The sequence below is a fragment of the Asterias amurensis genome, chromosome 14 (assembly GCF_032118995.1).
Source record: "Asterias amurensis chromosome 14, ASM3211899v1".
NCBI classification, from domain to species: Eukaryota; Metazoa; Echinodermata; class Asteroidea; order Forcipulatida; family Asteriidae; genus Asterias; species Asterias amurensis.
The window spans coordinates 5520935-5544057 of record NC_092661.1 but is presented as its reverse complement, the minus strand read 5'-3'; the positions used below and the strand labels follow the sequence as shown (position 1 = coordinate 5544057).

Here is a 23123-nt window from a genome sequence, read left to right as displayed (position 1 = left end):
ACATCCATGTCACCCGTGTTCTTTGGAGTGCAAACTGCTTCACCGATCACAGGTTGCTCATCGCAGTGTGCAGTTTTGCATACATGCGACCTCCACTTTCAACTCACCCACCTAGAAAATACGACACAGTGATGAACATCCAAAAGCGCACTGAGCTACAGACATTTTTGACAGATGTCAATCTAACAGACGAAGTTGAAACTTGGGAACATACCAAACAGATCCTTCAAGATGCATCCAAAACAGTTCTCGGCAGAAGGAGGGTAGTAATAACGACTGGTTTGATTCTCAGGATCATCATATTCGCAAGCTGATTGTAGATTGTAGACAGACAACTTAACAGATCTGAACTGCGAAGCCGAATCCGTGACCTGAAAAATAAATGTTTCCAAGACAGAGCAGACGAAGTTGAGAAGTTTGCACAGAAGAAAAAAATATCGTAAATTTTACAAATCGCTCAAAATGATGTATGGTCCTAAATCTCACAGCTCTTATCCCATCATGTCCAACGATGGCCAGCTCCTGACCTCTCCTTAAGCCATAAAAGCCAGATGGATTGAAAATTTTTCTACACGTCTAAACCAACCTGCAACAGCCAACATTCAAGTCCTGAATGATTTTGAACAGCACCCAGTCAATCACGACCTAGGAATGGAACCAACATTGCCTGAGATAATGGAGTCAATCAAGAGGACGAAGTGTAACAGAAGCTCGGACCAGATGGTATACCACCTGAAACACTAACAAATGGAGGAGATGTCACGATTAGGCACTTACACAAAATCTTCAGTGACATGTGGTTGCATAAGAATATCTCTACCCTGCTGACCTCAAGAATGCAAATATTTCGATCATCTACAAGAAATGAGCCAAGTCTTTGTGTGGCAACTACATAAGGTATATCTCTCCTGAGCGTGGTTGGCAAATGTTTTGCCGACATCTTGCTTCAATGCCTTCAAAAAATCCTGGAACCCTTATACCCACAATCCCAGTCAGGATACAGAGCTGACAGGAGCACCATCGATGAAATTTTCACTCTACATCAACTGATGGAGAAAAGCAGAGATCAGAGGCGATACATGTATATTGCCTTTGTAGATTTTGCCAAAGCATTTGACAGTGTCAACAGGCGACTGCTGTACCAAATACTCTCCAAAGCTGTATGCCCACAAAAGTTTGTCAAGATGATTCAAGCTTTTCACACTGATGTGTTTGCCAGGCTTATTGTGGATGGTGAGCTAACTGAACCGGTAAGATACGAAACCGGAGTCAAACAAGGATGCAAGTTGGCGCCAGCACTGTTTCGTTTGTTTGCGGCAGTCCTGCTATATCTCTCCTTCACTGACCTATAATCCAAATGCAGCATAAAGGTCCGCTTCAGGTTCGACTGTGATTTGTTTGACCTCAGGCGACTGAAGGCAGCATCCAAGACCCAACGAGCCCTAATTCGGGAAGCACAGTATGCTGACGACATTGCCATCTTTTGTGACAACCTTGATGATCTACAACATCTGCTTATACGCTCTACAATGCCAAAGCATCTCAGATTGGTCTAAGCATCAACAAAGACAAGACTGTGACTATGTGTACCGGTCCAGACGTCACCTTTGAGATTGATGGTCAGCCACTCAATAACGTGGACCACTTCAAATACCTGGGGAGCCATATATCTGCCGACTGCAATATGAACTACGAACTCAAGAGCAGGATCCAGGCTGCTTCCTGTGCCTTCGGGCGCTTAAAAAAACGGGTGTTTGACTGCCATGACCTCACAAATAAGACGAAAGTGAAGGTGTACCAGCAATGTATCATCCCCATCTTAATGTACAGCTGCGAAACATGGACACTGTACCAGCACCAACTCCGCACCCTACGAACAGTCCAACTTCGTCACCTTCGCCAAATTTTCCGAATCAGATGAAATGATCTTGTTCCAAATGACGATGGCAAAGGTCGAAGACATCGAGGTAGTTTGGATGTGGTGCCAGCTGCAAAGGATCGGACACATCCACAGAATGACCAACGAGAGACCAGTGAAAGCCTTATTCTACAGTGAGCTTGAGGAGGGCACCAGGCGTGCAGGACGTCCCTTTCTGCGTTATAAGGATGCTTTCAGAAGAACACTCAAGAGGACGTCCTTACTTACCACCGGGTCTCACCTGGCATCAGACAGGACCACCTGGAGAGCATACACCAGGAAGGCCTGCACCAATTATGACGCCGAACGGAGACTGAAGAACCTTGAAAGAAGAGCTCGCAACTGCCTCAAGGTTTAGCGATGAATGCCCGTGTCGGGCTATGGCCCCTACTCCATTGTATTTGTTATACTCATACTGACTCAGTGATTTAAAACATTTCAAATGACATTACATTTTAGCAAAGATCACTACCTGCCATTTTGGTTCATGTTAATGGAAATATCTCAATAAATTGACAAAGTGACCACTGCCCTTAAACGTGACCTCGTTTTGAATATTTTATCATCGCAGGTGTTTGAGAGAATGGCTGGATATGATCTAGGCTGTGGGCCCGGAGGTGGACAGACTTCAGCCAATATCTTTAAGGTATTTGTTTTTTCTTCTTAAAGAAGACCAACATTTCTTTCGAGGTTTTTTTTATGAACTATTTTTCCCCCAGGTTACTAACGCAATAAGACTTAAATAATTGCATTCCAAAACCCGGACTGTTTTTATGCCACAAATACACAGACAAGTTAAATCATAAAATCTACTATGCAAATTTTTTCCTTGATTTGACCTACATTTCTGCTTTTCTTAACTTTAACAAAGTTCCCCGTCTGTGTCATACTCCATTAAAGCTGACAACTTACACCTGTTATCTCCATGTATTTCCTGTCCCAGGCAGTGGACTTAATTGGATCATGCACAAACCAGTAGAGCTGCTCAATGCCCCCATGCAAACTAACTGAGCATCCATCAAGTTTAATGCCCCGTAAACACTGAGCAGGTTGTTGTGTCGGACTTGCTTTTTGTGCCAAAATCAGAAGGTTGTTTAATAATGGACCTTTCCGGTAAGGGCGTTTTGTTTTCTTCTTCTTTTTCCTTAGGATGCCGGAGTCACTGTGATGACCACTGCTACTCTGAATGTACCACACAGGGAAGGTAGGACAAACTGGTTATTTCAAAAAAAGTCATAACCAGCCATTGTTTCAAGTGGTGTACGAACGCCTTTTTAAAAGTATCACAAACCATACACTTCCATTATCACAATGTTATAACCAATGCATCGTAGTCATAAAACTTAAAAGAACAAAACTTAAAAGAACACTTGTAAAGGGTAACACAAACAAGAAACTTGTATTTAGAACAGTACAACCAACTGCAGCACTGGCAGAAAACGTTTGCGGCTGATTTGATAAAATAAAAAAAGATTGTTAATAGACTCACATGAGTCAATATTTTTTGAGCAAGTGGGACGTATTTTTTTGAAGATCGAAAGGTTGACCAAAAACAGGTTTTCAAACTTTTCTCGCCACAAGGCTAGGACGCTCGATGATTCCACTGGGAAAGGTCGTGAAACTGTTGTCCCAAGGAAAGGTTTTGATTGCAGCATTCTCATAAATCAGTGATCTTTGTGTCATATACACCTACTAATATATTTTTCGCTCTACAAACCAAATTCTTTTAACAGTCCCTAAAACAAACAATTCCTAACGGCGTTCGTGTTTTTTCTGTATCCACACCCACACTCTGGAACTCTCTTCCTTTACATATACGAGCTACAACGTCTCTGGACATTTTCAAAACGCTGGTAAAAACCCACCTTTTCAAAATGTTTTATGATTGACTTTCTGTCTGTTTTTTAACCATTTTCTTTTGCCAACAATTTAATTTGGAAATCAACATTTGTATTCAACGTACCCTTTTTTCTTCCCAAGCTATGTAACTTGTATTTTTTTTTTACTTTTTGTTTTTACTATCGTTGTTTGTTCTATGCGCCTCGGAATAAGTATAGTCTTAGATAGATGGCGCTTTATAAGTTTTAATTATTAGATGTTCGGAGCAGAGCAGAGCATAGCTCCGAACACCTTTTGTTATTGCGTCCCTTAACCGCTAAATCGTATGAACTTGAAACTTCGAACATAGTTAGATATTCACTAGGAGAGAAAAAAAAGTTAAGTTACGTCATGATGACGTCATCCGTTCTTGAGTTATGAAAATTCAAAGTTTATTATTTCACAAAATCATAACTTTTGATCTACATGATGGATTCTTACAATCAAAACATCATCGGAAAAGTCGTTAAAATCTCCGTAAAATCTCGTTAAAATCTCCGTAAACTCTGGCAAAGGTCTGGTTTAAAAACAATAATACCGATTATGTCACTAAAGTAAAGAGCGCCCTCTAGCGGCAAATTACAAACATCTCAAAATACACTCGTACTATAACATTGTTGTGGCAGAGTTTTTGATAATTGTTTCAAAATTGGTATACACAATCTTCCCCATAATAGCAACCTATGTGGAGTCTTAGCTTGATGACGTCATCATGTATCACGTGGTATTGCTTAAAAGGTGCACTTTTCAAAGCTTTGTGTATGCCAAACCAAAAGTTCGACTGAGGTGGAACTTGGTGTATTGTTAGTCAAGAACATTAACTTCTTGAACTCGAAAATACGTCATGATGTTGTCATCGTGTTTTATCGACATTTTTTGTTTGTTACAAATCTTGAGACGAAGCAATTTGCAATATATATATTTATATATATGTTGTTTTTACACCACGCTTTGAAAATGCGTTATTTAATACCTTTTAGGTTGAAGTGTTCACCGTTTGATGGTTTACAAATACATAATACAATTCTGTCGAAGGTCTGGTTTAAACAAAAATAAGTAAAATTCTCTTAAAATATACTTTATTGATGTTTGTGTCAGAGTTTAACTAAAGACATTGACTTAGCTTCTTGAACTCAAAAAACGTCATGATGACGTCATCATGCTGTGTTGACAATTTTTGCAATTTTTATAACTTTATTGCAAATGTTGAAAACAAAGCAAGGTGTAATGTTTGTTTTTTACATCAGGCTTTTACTCACGGAAACCGAACATCTTGAGTTTGTTCACAAACTCTCAATGTCTAGTTTTTGTTTACTTCTTCATCTTCTTCTCTCCGTCCCTTGTCCTGTAACAAAAGCACACTTCACAAACTCATATGAACTTGAAACCTCACACATCGATAGATACGCATTAGGAGTGGTATACTAAAGTGTTACGTCATGATGACATCATCAATTCTTGAGTTGTCACAATTCAAAGTTTATTATTTCAAAAAAACTTTTGATCCACATGATGGATTCTTACCATTGATACGCCATCAGAAATGTCGTCTAAAACTCTGTAAACGCCTCGCAGACATAACCCCATTTTGACCTTGTCTTCTGGTTCAAATCGGATTGTTTGTATATTTCCGTCAAAAATACATTTTTGGTTTTGACTACCATCATACTACGTTGATTACTATGGTCCCCGTCTGATCACTGAATGTAAGCAACATCGGGCCCGGTCAGTACCTGGATGGGAGACCCGCTAGGCCAGTTAATAGTATTGTTTTCATATATATATATATTTTTTTAACTTGTTTTGATATAATTAGATTCGTTTATAGTCTGTTTTCAAGGCGTTTTCAACAAACATTTCCCTTCCGTTAGTTAGACTTTTCTCCAGTCATCATCATTGATCAGTTCCAATGTCCTGAACCACAGAAGCTAGTTTGAGAATCTGTACATCGTATGAAAGGGCTAGGGCTTTACACACGCAGTTTGTTTTCAAGGCGTTTTCAACAAACATTCTTTTCCGGTTAGCTAGTCTCTTCTCCAGTCGTCATTAATCATCAGTTCCTATATCCTCAATCACAAAAGCTCTTTTAACAATCTATACATCACATGAAAGAGCTTTACGTATGTATTTTTTTTTTTTTTTTTTTCAAGACATTTCAACAAACAGTTCTCTTCCGGTTGGTTAGTTTCTTCTCCAGGCGTCATTACTCATCAGCTCCTATTTCCTCAACCACAAAAGCTCTTTTGACAATCTATACATCATATGAAAGGGTTTTACGTACGTAGTCTGTTTACAAGGTGTTTCAACAAACATTTCTCTTCTCGTTAGTTAGTTTCTTCTCCAGTCGTCATTACTCATCAGCTCCTATTTTCTCAACCACAAAAGCTATTTTGACAATCTATACATCATATGAAAGAGATTTACGTACTTCACAAAAATGGGTATGTTGGTAACTTTATCTTTACCTTTTGACCGGAAGTGCATGTAAAATGCTTTGATTAGGCGTTACTTCTTGGAATTATTGCTTTGTATTGTCCAGTCGGCTTGTATTGTTGTACTCCCGGATGCCGAACACCTTGTTTTTGTTATGACAAAAACTTAAGTCTAGTTACTTCTTCATCTTCTTCTCTTCAACTCTTGTCCTCGAACAAAAGCACACTTCCCAAACTCGTATGAACTTGAAACTTTGCACATAGTTGGATATGCATTAGGAGTGGAATACTGTGTTAGTTACGTCATGATGACGTCATCCATTCTTAAGTTATACAAATTCGTAGTTATACAAAATCATAACGTTTGATCTACATGATGGATTATTACAATCGATACATCATCGGAAAGACGAACATTGGTCATGTTTTGATCTAACACCGAGAAGCAGAGACGTGACATCGACCGGCCACCCCTCCCCGCCCCCACCCCCCATTGTACAAAGGGCGTTTGAAACCCGCGGAACTCACGGCAGTATTGTATTACACGATCTATAACTTATTGAACTTAGTACAATCATCATTTTTTTCTGATTATTTATTAAAACAACCATGCAAGTTATTCCGAGTTTAATATTTTGAAGGGTTTGTTTTCTCGAATTACATGAGCCATTTTGAACGTTCTCTATGTCTTAGGAACGTACGTAACATTAACTAATCAATTTCTACCTCCACATGTCAGACATGGATGTTACAATACAAACATTCGAAGTACTCTTACAATTAGTTTGCAGAATGCTTAAAGTATAAGGCCCAAGCAATTGGTTGTCTTGCTACACTGTTATAACAATGACACAACCCCCAGTGTTATAAAATTGCTAAAATTATTAAATATTATTAACTGAGAACGCCCAGAAGGGTGCACTCCACTATAATAAGCCAAAGTTCATACGCCAAGCTTATTGGTAAACCCACAAGTTATTTGTTATTGTTATGTTATGCAATAAATAGATTGTATAAATATAATTATCTAGGCCTATCATGTCACAAACAACTGCCATTAGTTTGAGTGATACTAGTAGTATATATGAAGGAACGCACACCCCGCGGCAGTCCGGCAAGCGGCTAGCGCGCATGCGCGCAGCGGTGGTAGGCTGGGTGTGCCGACCCAGGCGGAAGTGGGCTAATGAAATTAGGGCGAGCCACGCAGTGGTAAGGGGTTTGTCCCACGGCAGTGTTCGGGAGGCCCGAAGGGCCGATATGTGGGGTAGGGGGTTAACATGATGCATGGCATTATGTTGAGTGGTGTTTGAAAAACACCTCAGTAGTTGTCTCACGACAGTGTAACTGAGTGCAAACCGTTATTGTTTGTACTCAGTTCGCGGTGCGTTAGTGATTTTTTAAAATCACGAAGCGCCGCATCACAAAACCACGCAGCACAACCGAGACGTGTACTTCTCGGTTGTATTTTCACGAAGTGAAAACAAAGCGGTTGATTCCACGACGTCTGACAACCGTCGTGGAAGAATAAAAAGGGTTGGTCGAGGATTAGAATGTGTTTATGTATATGTGTGTTTGCAGATTCAAATTTATTTATCTCACCCGTTGTCTCTAGTGCTACCCCGTCTGTGTAGCCGGTGTCACCCTTGCATTTGGTGTTATGTATTACTAAGTTAGTCGCTTATTCTGCACTTATTAAATGCTTAAAGTCAACTACTGTGTGATCAAAATGGTGGACGGAGTAGTGTCATGTGTTTGTGTAATTATGGTTAAATTCAACGTCTGTGTGACTAAGATGGTGGACGGAGTAGTGTCATGTGTTTGTGTAATTAAATTCAACGTCTGTGTGACCAAAATGGTGGACGGAAAAGTGTCATGTGTTTGTGTAATTACGACGGAAGCGGCTGATGTTCACACAGATTTTAATAAATTCGACGGCTGTGTGACAAGGGGACGGAGTAGTGTCATGTGTTTGTTGTTATTTTCACTGATTGATATTTGCTGTAACCTTTTTATGGATTTTTGTTATTTGCTGGAACTTTTTAATGGACTGCTGTAACTTTTTAATGGATTGTTGATGTAATTACGCATTTGGTTGTTTTTGTATGGATTAATTTTCATAATAATAAAGCGCAATAATAAGTTCAATAAATTACTATTGTTATAAGGTGGTGGAGTAGTTTGTATGACGTCACATCCCATTCCCGAACATGTCTAGACAAGTTTCTTATTCGTCCAACTGACGTCATATCCTGTTTCCGAACACGTCTGGACAAGTTTCTCATACGTGCTCGTATACTCGTTCTGGTTAGTTGATTGGTCTAGGACGTCACACCCCTTTCCCAAACATGTCTGGACAAGTTTCTCATACGTGCTCGTATACTCGTTCTGGTTAGTTGATTGGTCTAGGACGCCACACCCCTTTCCCGAACATGTCTGGACAAGTTTCTTATTCACCCAACTGACGTCACATCCCATCTCCGAACACGTCTGGACAAGTTTCTCATACGTGCTCGTATACCCATTATGATTAGTTGATTGGTCTATGACGCCACATCCCATTCCCGAACGCGTCTGGACAAGTTTCCCATACGTGCTCGTATACCCATTCTGATTAGTTGATTGGTCTATGACGCCACATCCAATTCCCGAACGCGTCTGGACAAGTTTCTCATACGTGCTCGTATACTCGTTCTGGTTAGTTGATTGGTCTAGGACGCCACACCCTTTCCCGAACATGTCTGGACAAGTTTCTTATTCACCCAACTGACGTCACATCCCATCTCCGAACACGTCTGGACAAGTTTCTCATACGTGCTCGTATACCCATTCTGATTAGTTGATTGGTCTATAACGCCACATCCAATTCCCGAACGCGTCTGGACAAGTTTCTCATACGTGCTCGTATACTCGTTCTGGTTAGTTGATTGGTCTAGGACGCCACACCCCTTTCCCGAACATGTCTGGACAAGTTTCTTATTCGCCCAACTGACGTCACATCCCATCTCCGAACACGTCTGGACAAGTTTCTCATACGTGCTCGTATACCCATTCTGATTAGTTGATTGGTCTATGACGCCACATCCAATTCCCGAACGCGTCTGGACAAGTTTCTCATACGTGCCCGTATACTCGTTCTGATTAGTTGATTAGTAGATTGGTCTGTGACGTCACATCCCATTCCCGAACGCGTCTGGACAAGTTTCCCATACGTGTCCGTGTGCCCGTTCCGATTAGTTGATTGGTCAATGACACCACATCCCAATACCGAACACGGTTGGACAAGGAACTCAAAATGAAAAGAAACGGGATTTCAAAGTGATCGTCTTTACTGTTCAAATTCAAAACATATCATTTGTTTAGACAAATGCTTTAACAGACCATATAATCTACATAATAATAGTTGCTTAACAAAGCTTAATCAACCAGGGTACTTTTTTTTTGTATTGAATGTGACGTCACAGACGAATCTAAACTGCGCCAATAAAGTATCAAAACACTTACAAATGGTCCGATATATCGGAACCTGAAATAGTGTGCCAAAAAATAATTATTCTTTCCGAGTCACCGTTAATTTCTACACATTTTGACACATCTTGTGTTGCGCTACGATGTTGTTTGGTGGATTCATGGGCACTTGAGTGGCTTAAGGTCGAATTTCAAAAGTTGCAAAAGCCCCTATTCAAGCTACGGTCAGTAAATGGTGGAATCGCTACCAAACTCAGGGAAATGTGGACGACCTGCCAAGGAGTGGCCGTCCGATGGTGAATTCTGCGCAGAAGAAAGTGAACAAGTCCATCTAGCCTGACATCACTCTCGAGGGATTGCGACGCATCCTGATCAGGAAATGGCAGGGGATTGACCAGGGACAGATCAGAGGTCTCATTGGGAGTATGAGAAGACGACTCCTTGGCGTTCAGGACAGTGATGGAGGACACACTAAGAACTGAGGACAGGATATCAGCAGTTTTAGAGTTAAAGATACGGCAGTAAATTTCATGGTCAAATAAACGAAACGAGTTTGTGTCTTTTGTCTTGATTTTGTCTGTGTGTGATGCTTACGAGAGTTCCCTTCTGGAATTGGGATGAATAGGGGCTTTTGCAACTTTTGAAATTCGACCTTAAGCCACTCAAGTGCCCATAAAACCACCAAACAACATCGTAGCGGAACACAATAGGTGTCAACATGTGCAGAAATTAACGGTGAATAAAAATGAATAATTATTTGTTTGTATACTATTTTAGGTTCCGATAAATCTGACCATTTGTAAGTGTTTAGATACTTTATTGGTGCAGTTTACTAATCAACTAATCAGAACGAGTATACGGGCACGTATGAGAAACTTGTCCAGACGCGTTCGGGAATGCGATGTGACGTCATTGACCAATCAACTAATCAGAATGGGTATACGAGCACGTATGAGAAACTTGTCCAGACGCGTTCGGGAATTGGATGTGGCGTCATAGACCAATCAACTAATCAGAATGGGTATACGAGCACGTATGAGAAACTTGTCCAGACGTGTTCGGAGATGGGATGTGACGTCAGTTGGGCGAATAAGAAACTTGTCCAGACATGTTCTGGAAAGGGCTGTGGCGTCCTAGACCAATCAACTAACCAGAACGAGTATACGAGCACGTATGAGAAACTTGTCCAGACGCGTTCGGGAATTGGATGTGGCGTCATAGACCAATCAACTAATCAGAATGGGTATACGAGCACGTATGAGAAACTTGTCCAGACGCGTTCGGGAATGGGATGTGGCGTCATAGACCAATCAACTAATCAGAATGGGTATACGAGCACGTATGAGAAACTTGTCCAGACGTGTTCGGAGATGGGATGTGACGTCAGTTGGGTGAATAAGAAACTTGTCCAAACATGTTCGGGAAAGGGGTGTGGCGTCCTAGACCAATCAACTAACCAGAACGAGTATACGAGCACGTATGAGAAACTTGTCCAGACATGTTCGGGAAAGGGGTGTGACGTCCTCGACCAATCAACTAACCAGAACGAGTATACGAGCACGTATGAGAAACTTGTCCAGACGTGTTCGGAAACAGGATATGACGTCAGTTGGACGAATAAGGAACTTGTCCAGACATGTTCGGGAATGGGATGTGACGTCATACAAAGTACTCCACCACCTTATAACAATAGTAATTTATTGAACTTATTATTGCGCTTTATTATTATGAAAATTAATCCATACAAAAACAACCAAATGCGTAATTACATCAACAATCCATTAAAAAGTTACAGCAGTCCATTAAAAAGTTCCAGCAAATAACAAAATCCATAAAAAGGTTACAGCAAATATCAATCAGTGAAAAAAAAACAACAAACACATGACACTACTCCGTCCCCTTGTCACACAGCCGTCGAATTTATTAAAATCTGTGTGAACATCAGCCGCTTCCGTCGTAATTACACAAACACATGACACTTTTCCGTCCACCATTTTGGTCACACAGACGTTGAATTTAATCATAATTACACAAACACATGACTCTACACCGTCCACCATCTTAGTCACACACACGTTGAATTTAACCATAATTACACAAACACATGACACTACTCCGTCCACCATTTTGATCACACAGTAGTTGACTTCAAGCATTTAATAAGTGCAGAATAAGCGACTAACTTAGTAATACATAACACCAAATGCAAGGGTGACACCGGCTACACAGACGGGGTAGCACTAGAGACAACGGGTGAGATAAATAAATTTGAATCTGCAAACACACATGTACATAAACACATTCTAATTCTCGACCAACCCTTTTTATTCTTCCACGACGGTTGTCAGACGTCGTGGAATCAACCGCTTTGTTTTCACTTCGTGAAAATACAACCGAGAAGTACACGTCTCGGTTGTGCTGCGTGGTTTTGTGATGCGGCGCTTCGTGATTTTAAAAAATCACTAACGCACCGCGAACTGAGTACAAACAATAACGGTTTGCACTCAGTTACACTGTCGTGAGACAACTACTGAGGTGTTTTTCAAACACCACTCAACATAATGCCATGCATCATGTTAACCCCCTACCCCACATATCGGCCCTTCGGGCCTCCCGAACACTGCCGTGGGACAAACCCCTTACCACTGCGTGGCTCGCCCTAATTTCATTAGCCCACTTCCGCCTGGGTCGGCACACCCAGCCTACCACCGCTGCGCGCATGCGCGCTAGTCGCTTGCCGGACTGCCGCGGGTTGTGCGTTCCTTCATATATACTACTGATACTTTATTTTATGATTATCAAATGATTCACTTTCACTTTACTGCTCAAAGCGACCTTCAAAACCACATTTGTTAGTGTAACTGTGTTCCTATTTTATGATTGTCCACAATTTTAAACCTATGAGCACTGTAAGTAAGGCTGATTGCCTTCGCAATCAGATTAAAATAAGCAACTGATCGGATGATCGTTCAAATCTTCTCCAGTCATCGTAGTCATCAGTTCATATTTCCCCAATCACAAAGCTAATTTTGACAATCAATACATCAAATGAAAAGTACTTTAAAAAAAAAATGTTGGTGACCTTCTCTTGACCTTTTGACCTGTCTAAACCAGATTTGCATTTAAAATTAGTTGGCGTTACTTCTTGTTTTTGTCGATTTGTTATTGTCCAACATGCTTGTATTTTTTTATTTGTGGCTGGCCGGAAGCCGAACACCTTGTTTTTGTTATGAGAACAACTTACATCTAGTTATTATTATTATTATTATTATTATTATAATTATTATTATTATTATTATTATTATTATTATTATTATTATTATTATTATTATTATTATTATTATTATTATTATTATTATTATTATTATTATTATTATTATTATTATTATTATTATCGTTATCGTTATCGTTATCGTTATCGTTATCGTTATCGTTATCGTTATCGTTATCGTTATCGTTATCGTTATCGTTATCGTTATCGTTATCGTTATCGTTATCGTTATCGTTATCGTTATCGTTATCGTTATCGTTATCGTTATCGATATCGTTATCGTTATCGTTATCGTTATCGTTATCGTTATCGTTATCGTTATCGTTATTGTTATTGTTATTGTTATTGTTTCAAGAAATTGAGTGTCCTCAAGCTGTACAGAGAGCCAAGAGGTCGGTGTCAGAAGAGGAGACTAGCAGTATTTGTAAGTATGAAGTTAATAGAAGGTAGAGGGTCAAACAAACTAATGAAGACAAAGTAAACACTTACTCTTTTTTTGAAAAGGCGCAACGAAGTAACGAAGTGTAGATTCGTAAAAATAATATACACTGTCAACAATAGCGTGACGTCACAAAAAATAGTTTAAGCCCTATTAATTTTAAACGCAGTGGATGATTATGAAGGAGACAGAAGGACGTACTGTACGATGGGCTTGAGAGATGTGACGGACCCTAAGACCTTCCCGTGCTTCCGACGGGCCAAACTTCTCTCCAGACGGGAGGGGCTGCCGTTGGACAGCCCCCTGGTTGAAGCGTTTTATGACTGCTGTAAGAGTAAAGCAACGGCGAACCAAGGGAGGAGTGATGCAGATAAGGCCTTGAATATATTGGTCGATGAGCAAAACGCTATGATACGATCAGACTTTCCTGAAAGCTGGATGTTCTTCAACATCACGACTGGGTAAGTTAACAAAAAATTGCATGTTGGTACACTAACTTCAGTATAATACAGCAATAGTGAATGCTTCATGTGCTATGGTTAAAACAACGACTTCCGAGGTGATCCCCGGAGCGTTCTATTTTTTCCAAGGCGCCGCCGAGGGAAAATGGAATGGTCCGGGGATCACCGAGGGGGTCGGAGTTTTAACCATAGCACGAGTAAAAGCAGTCAATATTTTGTTTAATAACACTCCATCATCCTTGTACACGTAACGTTCTTACGCGCGTTTCGGATACGCATATGCACAACTGATTGTGTTCGAGGTGGGTAAAAAGGCGTCTGGGTACTGCTCGCCGTGTGATAGTCGTCACACGGCAAACGATGCACCATCACACGGCCGCCGTTTCGAGTAAATCTAAGACATTATTATGTGACGCGCTCTAAACCAATGACAAGGCAGATTGTAAGGGGTGTTATAACACTTGACATCAGATTACCTTTAGTTTTCGGAACTGTTGGATTGTTATAATCATTTGAATCAGGGAAACTCACCCGGGAGAAATAAGTTCGAAAGGTGGCCACGTTTTTGAGGTATCGCCAAAAAAACGGAGCGATATTAGTCCGTCGAAAGAAGAAGAATCCGTATTTGAATACACAATCTGAGAGGCGTTATCGTCAGTAACGCTTCTTAAAGACATACTATGACAATATTTAAATTATGGGTTATAGTTAAAACTGATTATCTCTCTAAAACCCCTTAACTTCGAAATGTTTTGACACTGATGTATTATTGCCACTAGCGTAAACCTTCTCGTTAACCGTTTCGGAAAATAAACATCACAACTCTAATTTGTGGCTTGTTTGTGTTTACGTTATAGGAAAGACGGTTCTAAATTTCAAACTGTATCTCTGCGCGATAGTGTAACTACTTGGGTAGTGGAAGCCATTGGTGTATCCAACCAGTACTTAATGTGCGTCGCTGAACCTGCCAAACTGCGAGTCCGACCGCTCTTCTTCTTAGATTTAGCTTTGCCATACTCGGTCAAACGGTTGGAGCAAATTGAGATTATCGTGACGGTGTTCAACTACGCTGAAGAAGAACTCCCTGTAAGTGTAAACAAAATAATGGACTGGGCCGAATTTTGTAAAGCCCGTAAGCAAAACAAAAACACGCCTCCTTAGCCCAGAAAACTTATGCTTAGCAAAAAATTGAACGTTACTAGCCAGACTACCATACTTCAGTTTTATTTGTGTACATCTATGTATATTATTTGAAAACTGCAAGCAAGTCTTACTAATTATTAGTATTTTTATTTTTTTTCATAAACGAAACGATTTTTAAAGGCACCTCTGACGATCTATTAATTTTACAGGTCGTGTACAAGTTAGCCTTGATCGAGGCTGTGTAGACAATTACTCTAGCTAAAACCATAGAGCAAGGATAAACCTCAGCCGCCCGAATGCGATACAACGATAAAAATAATAGCACACCGCACTCTCACGATCACACTCACACACAGCGCCTGTGCACACACGCCTGACGGCTGTGCGGCACCATAATGTAGCCCGAGCCCTAAATGTAGCCTGACCTAAATGTAGCCCCAAACATGTACCTAAATGTAGCCCGGACCTAAATGTAGCCCCAAACCTGTACCTAAATGTACCCTGACCTAAATGTAGCCCCAAACATGTACCTAAATGTAGCCCGGACCTAAATGTAGCCCCAAACATGTACCTAAATGTAGCCCGGACCTAAATGTAGCCCCAAACATGTACCTAAATGTAGCCCGGACCTAAATGTAGCCCCAAACATGTACCTAAATGTAGCCCGGACCTAAATGTTGCCCCAAACATGTACCTAAATGTAGCCCGGACCTAAATGTAGCCCCAAACATGTACCTAGATGTAGCCCGGAATTAGGGCATGTTTGGGGCTACATTTAGGCCCGGGCTACATTTAGGGCTCGCACAGTGCCGCACAGACGACTCACGGGCTTGGATTGTGGGTGATAGCAGTGTGTGGAAAAGCGGTGTGTGTGGGACTGTGCAAACGAGCGTTTGTGTGCTTCTTCGGGTGAGAGCGTGGTGTGCTATTTAAAGACAGTCGGGGTACCGGAACAGGAGTTGCATTGCATTCGGGCATCGCATTCGTGTGGCTGTGGTTATGCACATTTTCAGCTTTAAAGTAAAAGCAAACTATTACACAGCCTTTCAAGGCTATGTACAAGTAACATACTTTCTATTTTACTGGCACAGGTAACAGTCCACCTAAAAGGAGCAGAAGGTTTGTGTTCCGAAGCTCAAGCAGGCGAACTGTCCGAAGGGAAAACAATAAACGTACTCCCCAACGAACCTGGTGCCGTTAAGTTTGTCATAATTCCCCTGGAGGCAAAGCGAATCCCGATAGAGGTGCACGCTTCCAGCAACCTGGAGGGCAAAGACAATCACAACGATGCCATCGAAAAGTTCCTGAATGTTTACGTGAGTATGTAACTTTCAATGCATTAGATTACAGGGCCATTACTAAATGTTTGTAATTAATTCTGTGTTTTTAAAGTGTATTTTTTTATTTTATTTTTTATTTTATTTTTTGTCTATAAGTATCAAATTTGAGTCTTTTCAGTGCACACAGGGACAACAATTTACAGTTTTTACTTGTAATCTGTGATGAAATATATAAAGTGAATTGCATTGACAAATTAATTAGCACAAACAAATTATGTTTAAACATTAATACAGTGGATACAACAACTCCCAACCGGTGCTGGCACTCAAGCTGTGTTGTTTGGAGAAGACTCAATCGACTCTAGTCGACAACTGGTCACGGCAAATCCGCTCAAGAAAATTGGATCTCTAGATCTGAACGACCAGGGTCTCATTTCGTGGCTCTGCTGCCGTAAACACATATTGGCGATGTTCGTGATTATACTTGGCGTATTTCACGGGTTAGCTGGACATGTTGGCTGTGTGCGTGCGTACTCCAAGCACAGAAATTCGGCTCCTGTGCGTAAGCAGAAATCGTGATCGTAAGCGTATGAATTGACGGTAAGCAGATTCATGCAATTGGGTCCATGATGTCACGCGATTAATCGATTCAGAGCCAAGCCACAGAACAAGGATTAATTACTCTAGGGAGACATGCAGTCGACATCACGAAACGCTAGGATTAACCCTATCCCCAGCTTTCAGATACGGATAATATGGAACTTAACTCCCCCTAGTCCTAAGAATAATTCTAAGTTAGGACAAGTTTGTTGACATCGACGGCTAGCTGAGCTCAACGATTGCCAACGACCATGCCCAGTTCCGCCTGAAACACAGCCTCTGGCGTGTGTGGACACGATGAAGAAGAATAAGAAGCAGAAATGACATTTCACATTACACAATCTGCCACTGGTAACCTGCTCATTTTAGTTTCGGGAATTTGATTAGTCTGCTCGCACCCAATCAGCTCACCACACTGCAAAAAATATTGGGTATATTTTGACCAACATTTTGACCAACGTTTTTGCAGTGCACACACAAACACATAAAACACTTTGATAAACAGAGTGCTAAGGGAAGGGATAGGCCATGGATTAGGACCACCAAATGGTATGGAAGAAAGAAAGTCAACTGTTACAATACTTGGAAATGACAAACCAGTTCAAGAACTTCTAGTCAGTGTTGCTTTGGGCGTGGCACATTTTCTTCCCAGAGAAAAAACGACACCCCTCCCACACTCTAAAAAAGAAGTGTAAAAAAACTTGCTGAGTAAATGTGCTGGGTACGAAAGTTGAGTACCTTCTTACGCAATGTTGGGCAACGAGGCGATTTGGCTTGTGCCCTCGAGAAGGTAACTTGTACCTTTTTAAGTTGCATAAAAAAATTAGCCAGTGAAATCAACTTATGTGTACAAAAACGCATTTTCCTCGCCACAGGATCAAGTTTACCTTGCGACGTACTAAAAAATGTTCTTTTTGTGGTAAAATGTTGCACGTAATTGGGTAAACTGCTCCTCTTGGAAACCATTTTACCCATAATGCAAAGTGCACATTACACACACACGGACGTATCGTACAAGTCGCATGGCACAAGTCATAATCAAAGATGGATGGGGTGGACGTAATTCTGATGTTGCAGGTCGTTGATGTCTGATGTTCATTTAACCACGGTTGTAAAGAGATATTTTTGGCTTTATGGTAGATAGTTTGTTTGAGGAACAACAGTCTGTTGACGGGAGAAATGCATCACCAGGAAAGACGCGGATAGTAGCTTCAACAATTTCGTCAATAACAGGTTTGGCAAAACCAACCGGCTCTTTTCAGAGCCAAAACCGCTTCTAAAAAGAGATTGTTACATGTAGTCTGCTCGCAAGACTTTTGTGTTCGTGTTTCACCCCCTGAATGTACACAAACTTTCCGGTCGTTTTATGCAAGGTTATTATTAGGTTGTGATCACCATAGATTAATCGGAAATTATACTGTCCAGTCCAATTCAATGTATATGGCTTTTTTTAAATGTTTTTTTAGTGTCCGTGTTTGCTGCAAAAATGCATTACTTCTTTTTTACTTAACACTAGGGGTTATGGTGCTCAACTACTGAGTAAATGGGTAGTCGATTGTTGGGTACATTTTGACACAACAAAGTTGGGTAAGAAATTTGACGCATAGTTGGGTAGCCGTTTTACACAGAAATTGAGTAAATTACGACGCAACCCCTGTTGCGTTGCGTTTTACCCTCCAAACGACCATGTTCCCTCTTGAACACCACAAAGAGTAAAATTTTACGCAACATTGGGTATTTTTTTCTTAGAGTGCATAGCCAACCTGGTGTGATTACTGTCCAGTTTTGTAAACATTTCACTTGGTCTGGTGAAGGATGATTTATAGCTCACTGAGCCATCTCCCTGATGGTCATACTTCAAGTGGAGTATAATAGGCGATTGTTAAAGTATCGGGACTCTGGGGTATCCCAGCTTAAGGTTGTGTCTATCGTTTGGTTACGGGAGAGGAGCCGTCGTGTGGACTCGACAACAATGGCCGAAAGCTTGAAGCTGGGCAAGTGCACCCAATTGATTACCTGGTTTAAGACATCAGGTGGGATACAAAGGGGCGGGCGTTTTTGTTTACCGTGAAAGAAAATGGATCACACCTTAATTGATATTAATTATTAAATGTGAGTGTTTATGTCAATTGGGTGTTGTTAAAAAAACCTCACATTTGGCTTTCTACATTAAAGAGAGGCTGCGGCCATCTAACACTGCCATTGCCTCAGCAAACGTAAATTTTTCCTTATTTCTGTACACAGCAAGAGGGTTACATACAGCGAGACACTGAGACAATAATGGTGGATCCAGTCAACTCCCGAGCCCTGGCAGAAAACCGTCGAGGGGGAGAAGACCAGTCTTTTCAGCATGACCGTAAGTACCATAAAATATATAAATGGCAAAAATAGCATGACCCAATTGCAAAAAAGCTGTAAAGCAGAGCAACTTCCATTGCTTGGCAAAACTTTTTAATATTAATGGGGCACCAGCTGCAACAATGTAAATTGATGGATTTTTGGCTAAATTTTTATCAGTTTCTGTTATTGCAATTTCTTGGAGGCGCTTGGCAGGTTTGTATGCTTACATTGTTTTTGTTTTGTTTATATGTTGTTTTTACAATTGGACACTGAGCCCTAACATTGCCTCTAATAAAACAAATATGGAAGTTTCAATGTTTATCAATTGACATGTTAATTTTCCATTTTTATCTTTCTATGGACAAACATTCGCAAATGGATTATAATGTTTTCCCTACACTTCAAAAACAGTTAATCATGAATAAAAAATGACGAAGAAAAAAACATTACTGCTGAGCGCTGTGGTTGTTTGCATGTGTGTGTGACAATATTATACTCGTGGATTAATTACTTAAATATATCTGGATGTGTTTTCTGATAACTTAAGGAAGCTTTCTCAAAAGCCTCGGCACTTTCTATGCATGAATAAATTATACTCTAGTAATAATGTGCTACGATCCAGTGGACCAACTGTTTTACTGGACTGCAGCACTGTTTTACAGTGCGTTTCAATAAAACGTATCATCGGCCCATTGTGCCGGTCCTGTGAAAAAAAATTCACTTAAACCATTTCTACCATTCAGACTTTTGATGGGCTTCTCAAACCATTGTTAAGTGTGTTTTGTTGCCTTGGATCGGACGAGTTGGTCAGTAAAAAGCGTTTGTAACCGTTTGTTATAAAATGCATAATATGGTTGGAAAGATGTTGTAAAAGTAGAATACAATGTTCTGCACAACTTTGCCTCGAAACTGTGGGTTTTTGTTTTACCTCGTCGACTAACACGGTTGGCCATTTTTGGGGAGTCAAACTGTGTTAGTTCGCGACGTAAAAAGAAAACCGTGCAATTTCGATGCACATTTGTGTGGATCATTGTATTCTACTTTTACAACATCTATCCAACCATATGCATTTAATAACAAACGGTTACAAACGCTTTTTATAGACCAACTCGTCCGATCCAAGCCAACGTGTTCCTTTAACAGAAGAGATGTTTGAAACTCAGAGGCATTACCTTCTCGTATGTGTGTGTCTATAGAGTTCTGGGGTGAAGATGGTGAAAACAGCCAGATCGATGTCATACGATACAACCTGAATGGAGATGCCATCCCTGGTACCCATAAAGTCCATATCAGTGTCATGGGTATGTATTAGGGCCGAAGTTCATTAAAAAATACGTATTATACGGTTTTCGCGTTCGGTTTGGCAGTTCAAATAAAAGCGCCCTCAAATATCATTTATTGACAGGTTAAAGTCGTGTGACCAAAGTTTCCACCCCTTTCTTTATCCCCCCCCCCCCTTATGCCATTTTATGCCCCTCTTCCGATTTGTTAGGACTTGGTAAGGAAATGGTTAGGACTTGTTAGGAAATGGTTAGGATTTGGTTAGGAGATGTTAGGATATGTTAGGATATGTTGGGACATGTTAGGACTTGGTTAGGACATGTTAGGACTTGGTTAGGACTTGGGTTGTAGTCCGGCCGCTGGTGTGAAGAGGTACCAAAGACTGGTCCCGTCCTCGTAGAATGTTGAAGCAATCTTACGCATAGACGTCATCCAGCCGCAATCTTTAGTTGTGATGATGAAACCCTTTTAAAGGCGATTCGCATGACACAGGGATCCCACACGTTGTTTTATTCCGATTGTGTTTGTGAGTGTAGTGATGAATGTTTGCATTCGTGTCTGCCATCAAAAGTTTCTTCAGTCTGTATTTGAGGGAAATGTCCTAAAGTTCACTGTATGTAGGGGAGCAGTATATTGTTTTATACACCGAATTACAGTATAGTGACTTTCAAGTTTAAAATGTTTAGAGAAGTCAGAAAGTGTTTCAGGTGAAGAACTTGCAATGATGTGAGGGATTAAGGTCGTGTCTGAAATTGAAGGCTTCATCCACGGCTACGGTTTCGGATAAGGCCTAATATAAACCTTACAAAATGAGGTCGCACAATAATTGGTCAGACAAGTATAGCGACACTGATGATAAAATAATGACCGTACCATGGCCAAACTGACATCACCGAATGTCACAAGTTTGATAAGAAGGCCAACAATTCTAGCTTGAGATAGGTCAGCCATAGTGCAATGATAATGCCTGGGATAATTTGGAAACAATAAACTTGTGAAAATAAACTTGTGAAAATATTTGTGTTGATCATAAATCGCCACAATTTTTTTTTTTTCGGCAAAACTGTCATCAACCAACGTAACAAGTTTGTTAAGACTACCACACAGTTTATATCTAAATTGAGTTTGGCCAGTCTTAGTGTGGAGATAATGACTTGGGCTTTACATTAATGAAGAAATGGCTGCAGAAATGTTTCCAAAAATGACTTCAACTAATGTTACACAATTGGCGAGGAGACCGAAACAGCTTATAAACTCTAGCATGGTTCGGCCATTATGCGAAGACAATTACTGGAATAGTGTGCGGACAATAAACTGAAAGGCAGTGGACACTATTGGTAATTACTTAAAATAATTATTGTCATAAAACCTTTCTTGGTGACGAGAAATGGGGAGAAGTTGATGGTATAAAACATTGTGAGAAACGGCTCCCTCTGAAGTGCCATAGTTTTTGAGAAAGAAGTAATTTTCCACGAATTTGATTTCGAGACCTTAGATTTAGAACTTGAGGTCTCGAAATCAACCATCTAAACGCACACGACTTTGTGTGACAAGGGTTATTTTTCTTTCATTATTATTTCGCAACTTCGATGACCGATTGAGCTCAAGTTTTCACAGGTTTGTTATTGTATGCATATGTTGAGATAAACCAACTGTGAAGGCTAGTCTTTGATAATTACCAATAGTGTCCACTGCCTTTAAAGGGTGGCTGCAGTTTTTTTTTATTTAAACGATTAAACATGACTTTTTGTACCTGAAATATTGTTTTTATTTTTTTATTAAATGCGCAAGTATTTTAAAAATGGTTTTAAAGAGATTAAACGTTTGCATAAACGTGACGTCATGTCGGCAACCCAAGCCGTCGGGCCCCCTGACTGTGTGCATATAGAGACGTGTGCACTGTGTGGCCTGATACCTAGGCGCGTGTAGTTAGGGACCAGACTCTTTTTGCCGACGATATGTTTGAATTCCCGACGTGACGTCGATGGTAGGGGCGGTAACAATCCACAAGAAGGTGGGGGGGCATGACTTATTCGCTCATTACGCAAGTCAGATATGTCGGGAATAAACAAAACACATTTTATTGATGCTCAATACATATATCAGAAATAAATGACAGCAAAATTAACTGTTTTATTTTAATTCACTGCAGCATCCCTTTAAGAAAGTTTTGTTTTGAGGTTTTGGTCTTGTGCGTTATTGGTAATTGACCGCAAAGCCGCCAACAACCAGTTTATGCAGATGTTTCAGTTGTGTTTCGTTATCATTATCTTCATAGGGAACATCATGGGCAATGTTGTAGAAACCGTCCTTGGAGGGGTAGATAAACTTCTTCGAATCCCAAGTGGGTGTGGTGAGCAGACCATGACTAAACTGGCGCCTAATGTCTACGTCTACAGATATCTCAAGTATAGTGATCAGTACACTGCTAACCTGGAAGAGTCTGCTAAGAAGTACATTGAAAATGGTGAGCACCCCGGAACCCGATTTTTATGTTGGCATATTCTTCCTACTTTCACCCTTATGTTAGTTTCGAAAGCCCCTTTTTCGAGTGCAGTTAATTATATTTTATTTTGCAATTGTTTATATTTTCAGTGCATGCATTTGCTAAAATA

General features: G+C 40.5%; 1 protein-coding gene across 1 annotated transcript in view; it reads left to right on the top strand.

The window, feature by feature from the left end:
- Positions 1 to 23123, top strand: part of LOC139947374 (complement C3-like) — a 46742-nt gene that overhangs the window by 2809 nt on the left and 20810 nt on the right. The window contains exons 3-11 of the mRNA XM_071945273.1: positions 2490 to 2564; positions 3068 to 3122; positions 13320 to 13388; positions 13573 to 13864; positions 14722 to 14950; positions 16099 to 16323; positions 19132 to 19243; positions 20424 to 20528; positions 22787 to 22975. Of these exons, the coding sequence (XP_071801374.1) occupies positions 2490 to 2564; positions 3068 to 3122; positions 13320 to 13388; positions 13573 to 13864; positions 14722 to 14950; positions 16099 to 16323; positions 19132 to 19243; positions 20424 to 20528; positions 22787 to 22975 (1351 nt within the window). The remainder of the gene's footprint in view (positions 1 to 2489; positions 2565 to 3067; positions 3123 to 13319; positions 13389 to 13572; positions 13865 to 14721; positions 14951 to 16098; positions 16324 to 19131; positions 19244 to 20423; positions 20529 to 22786; positions 22976 to 23123) is intronic.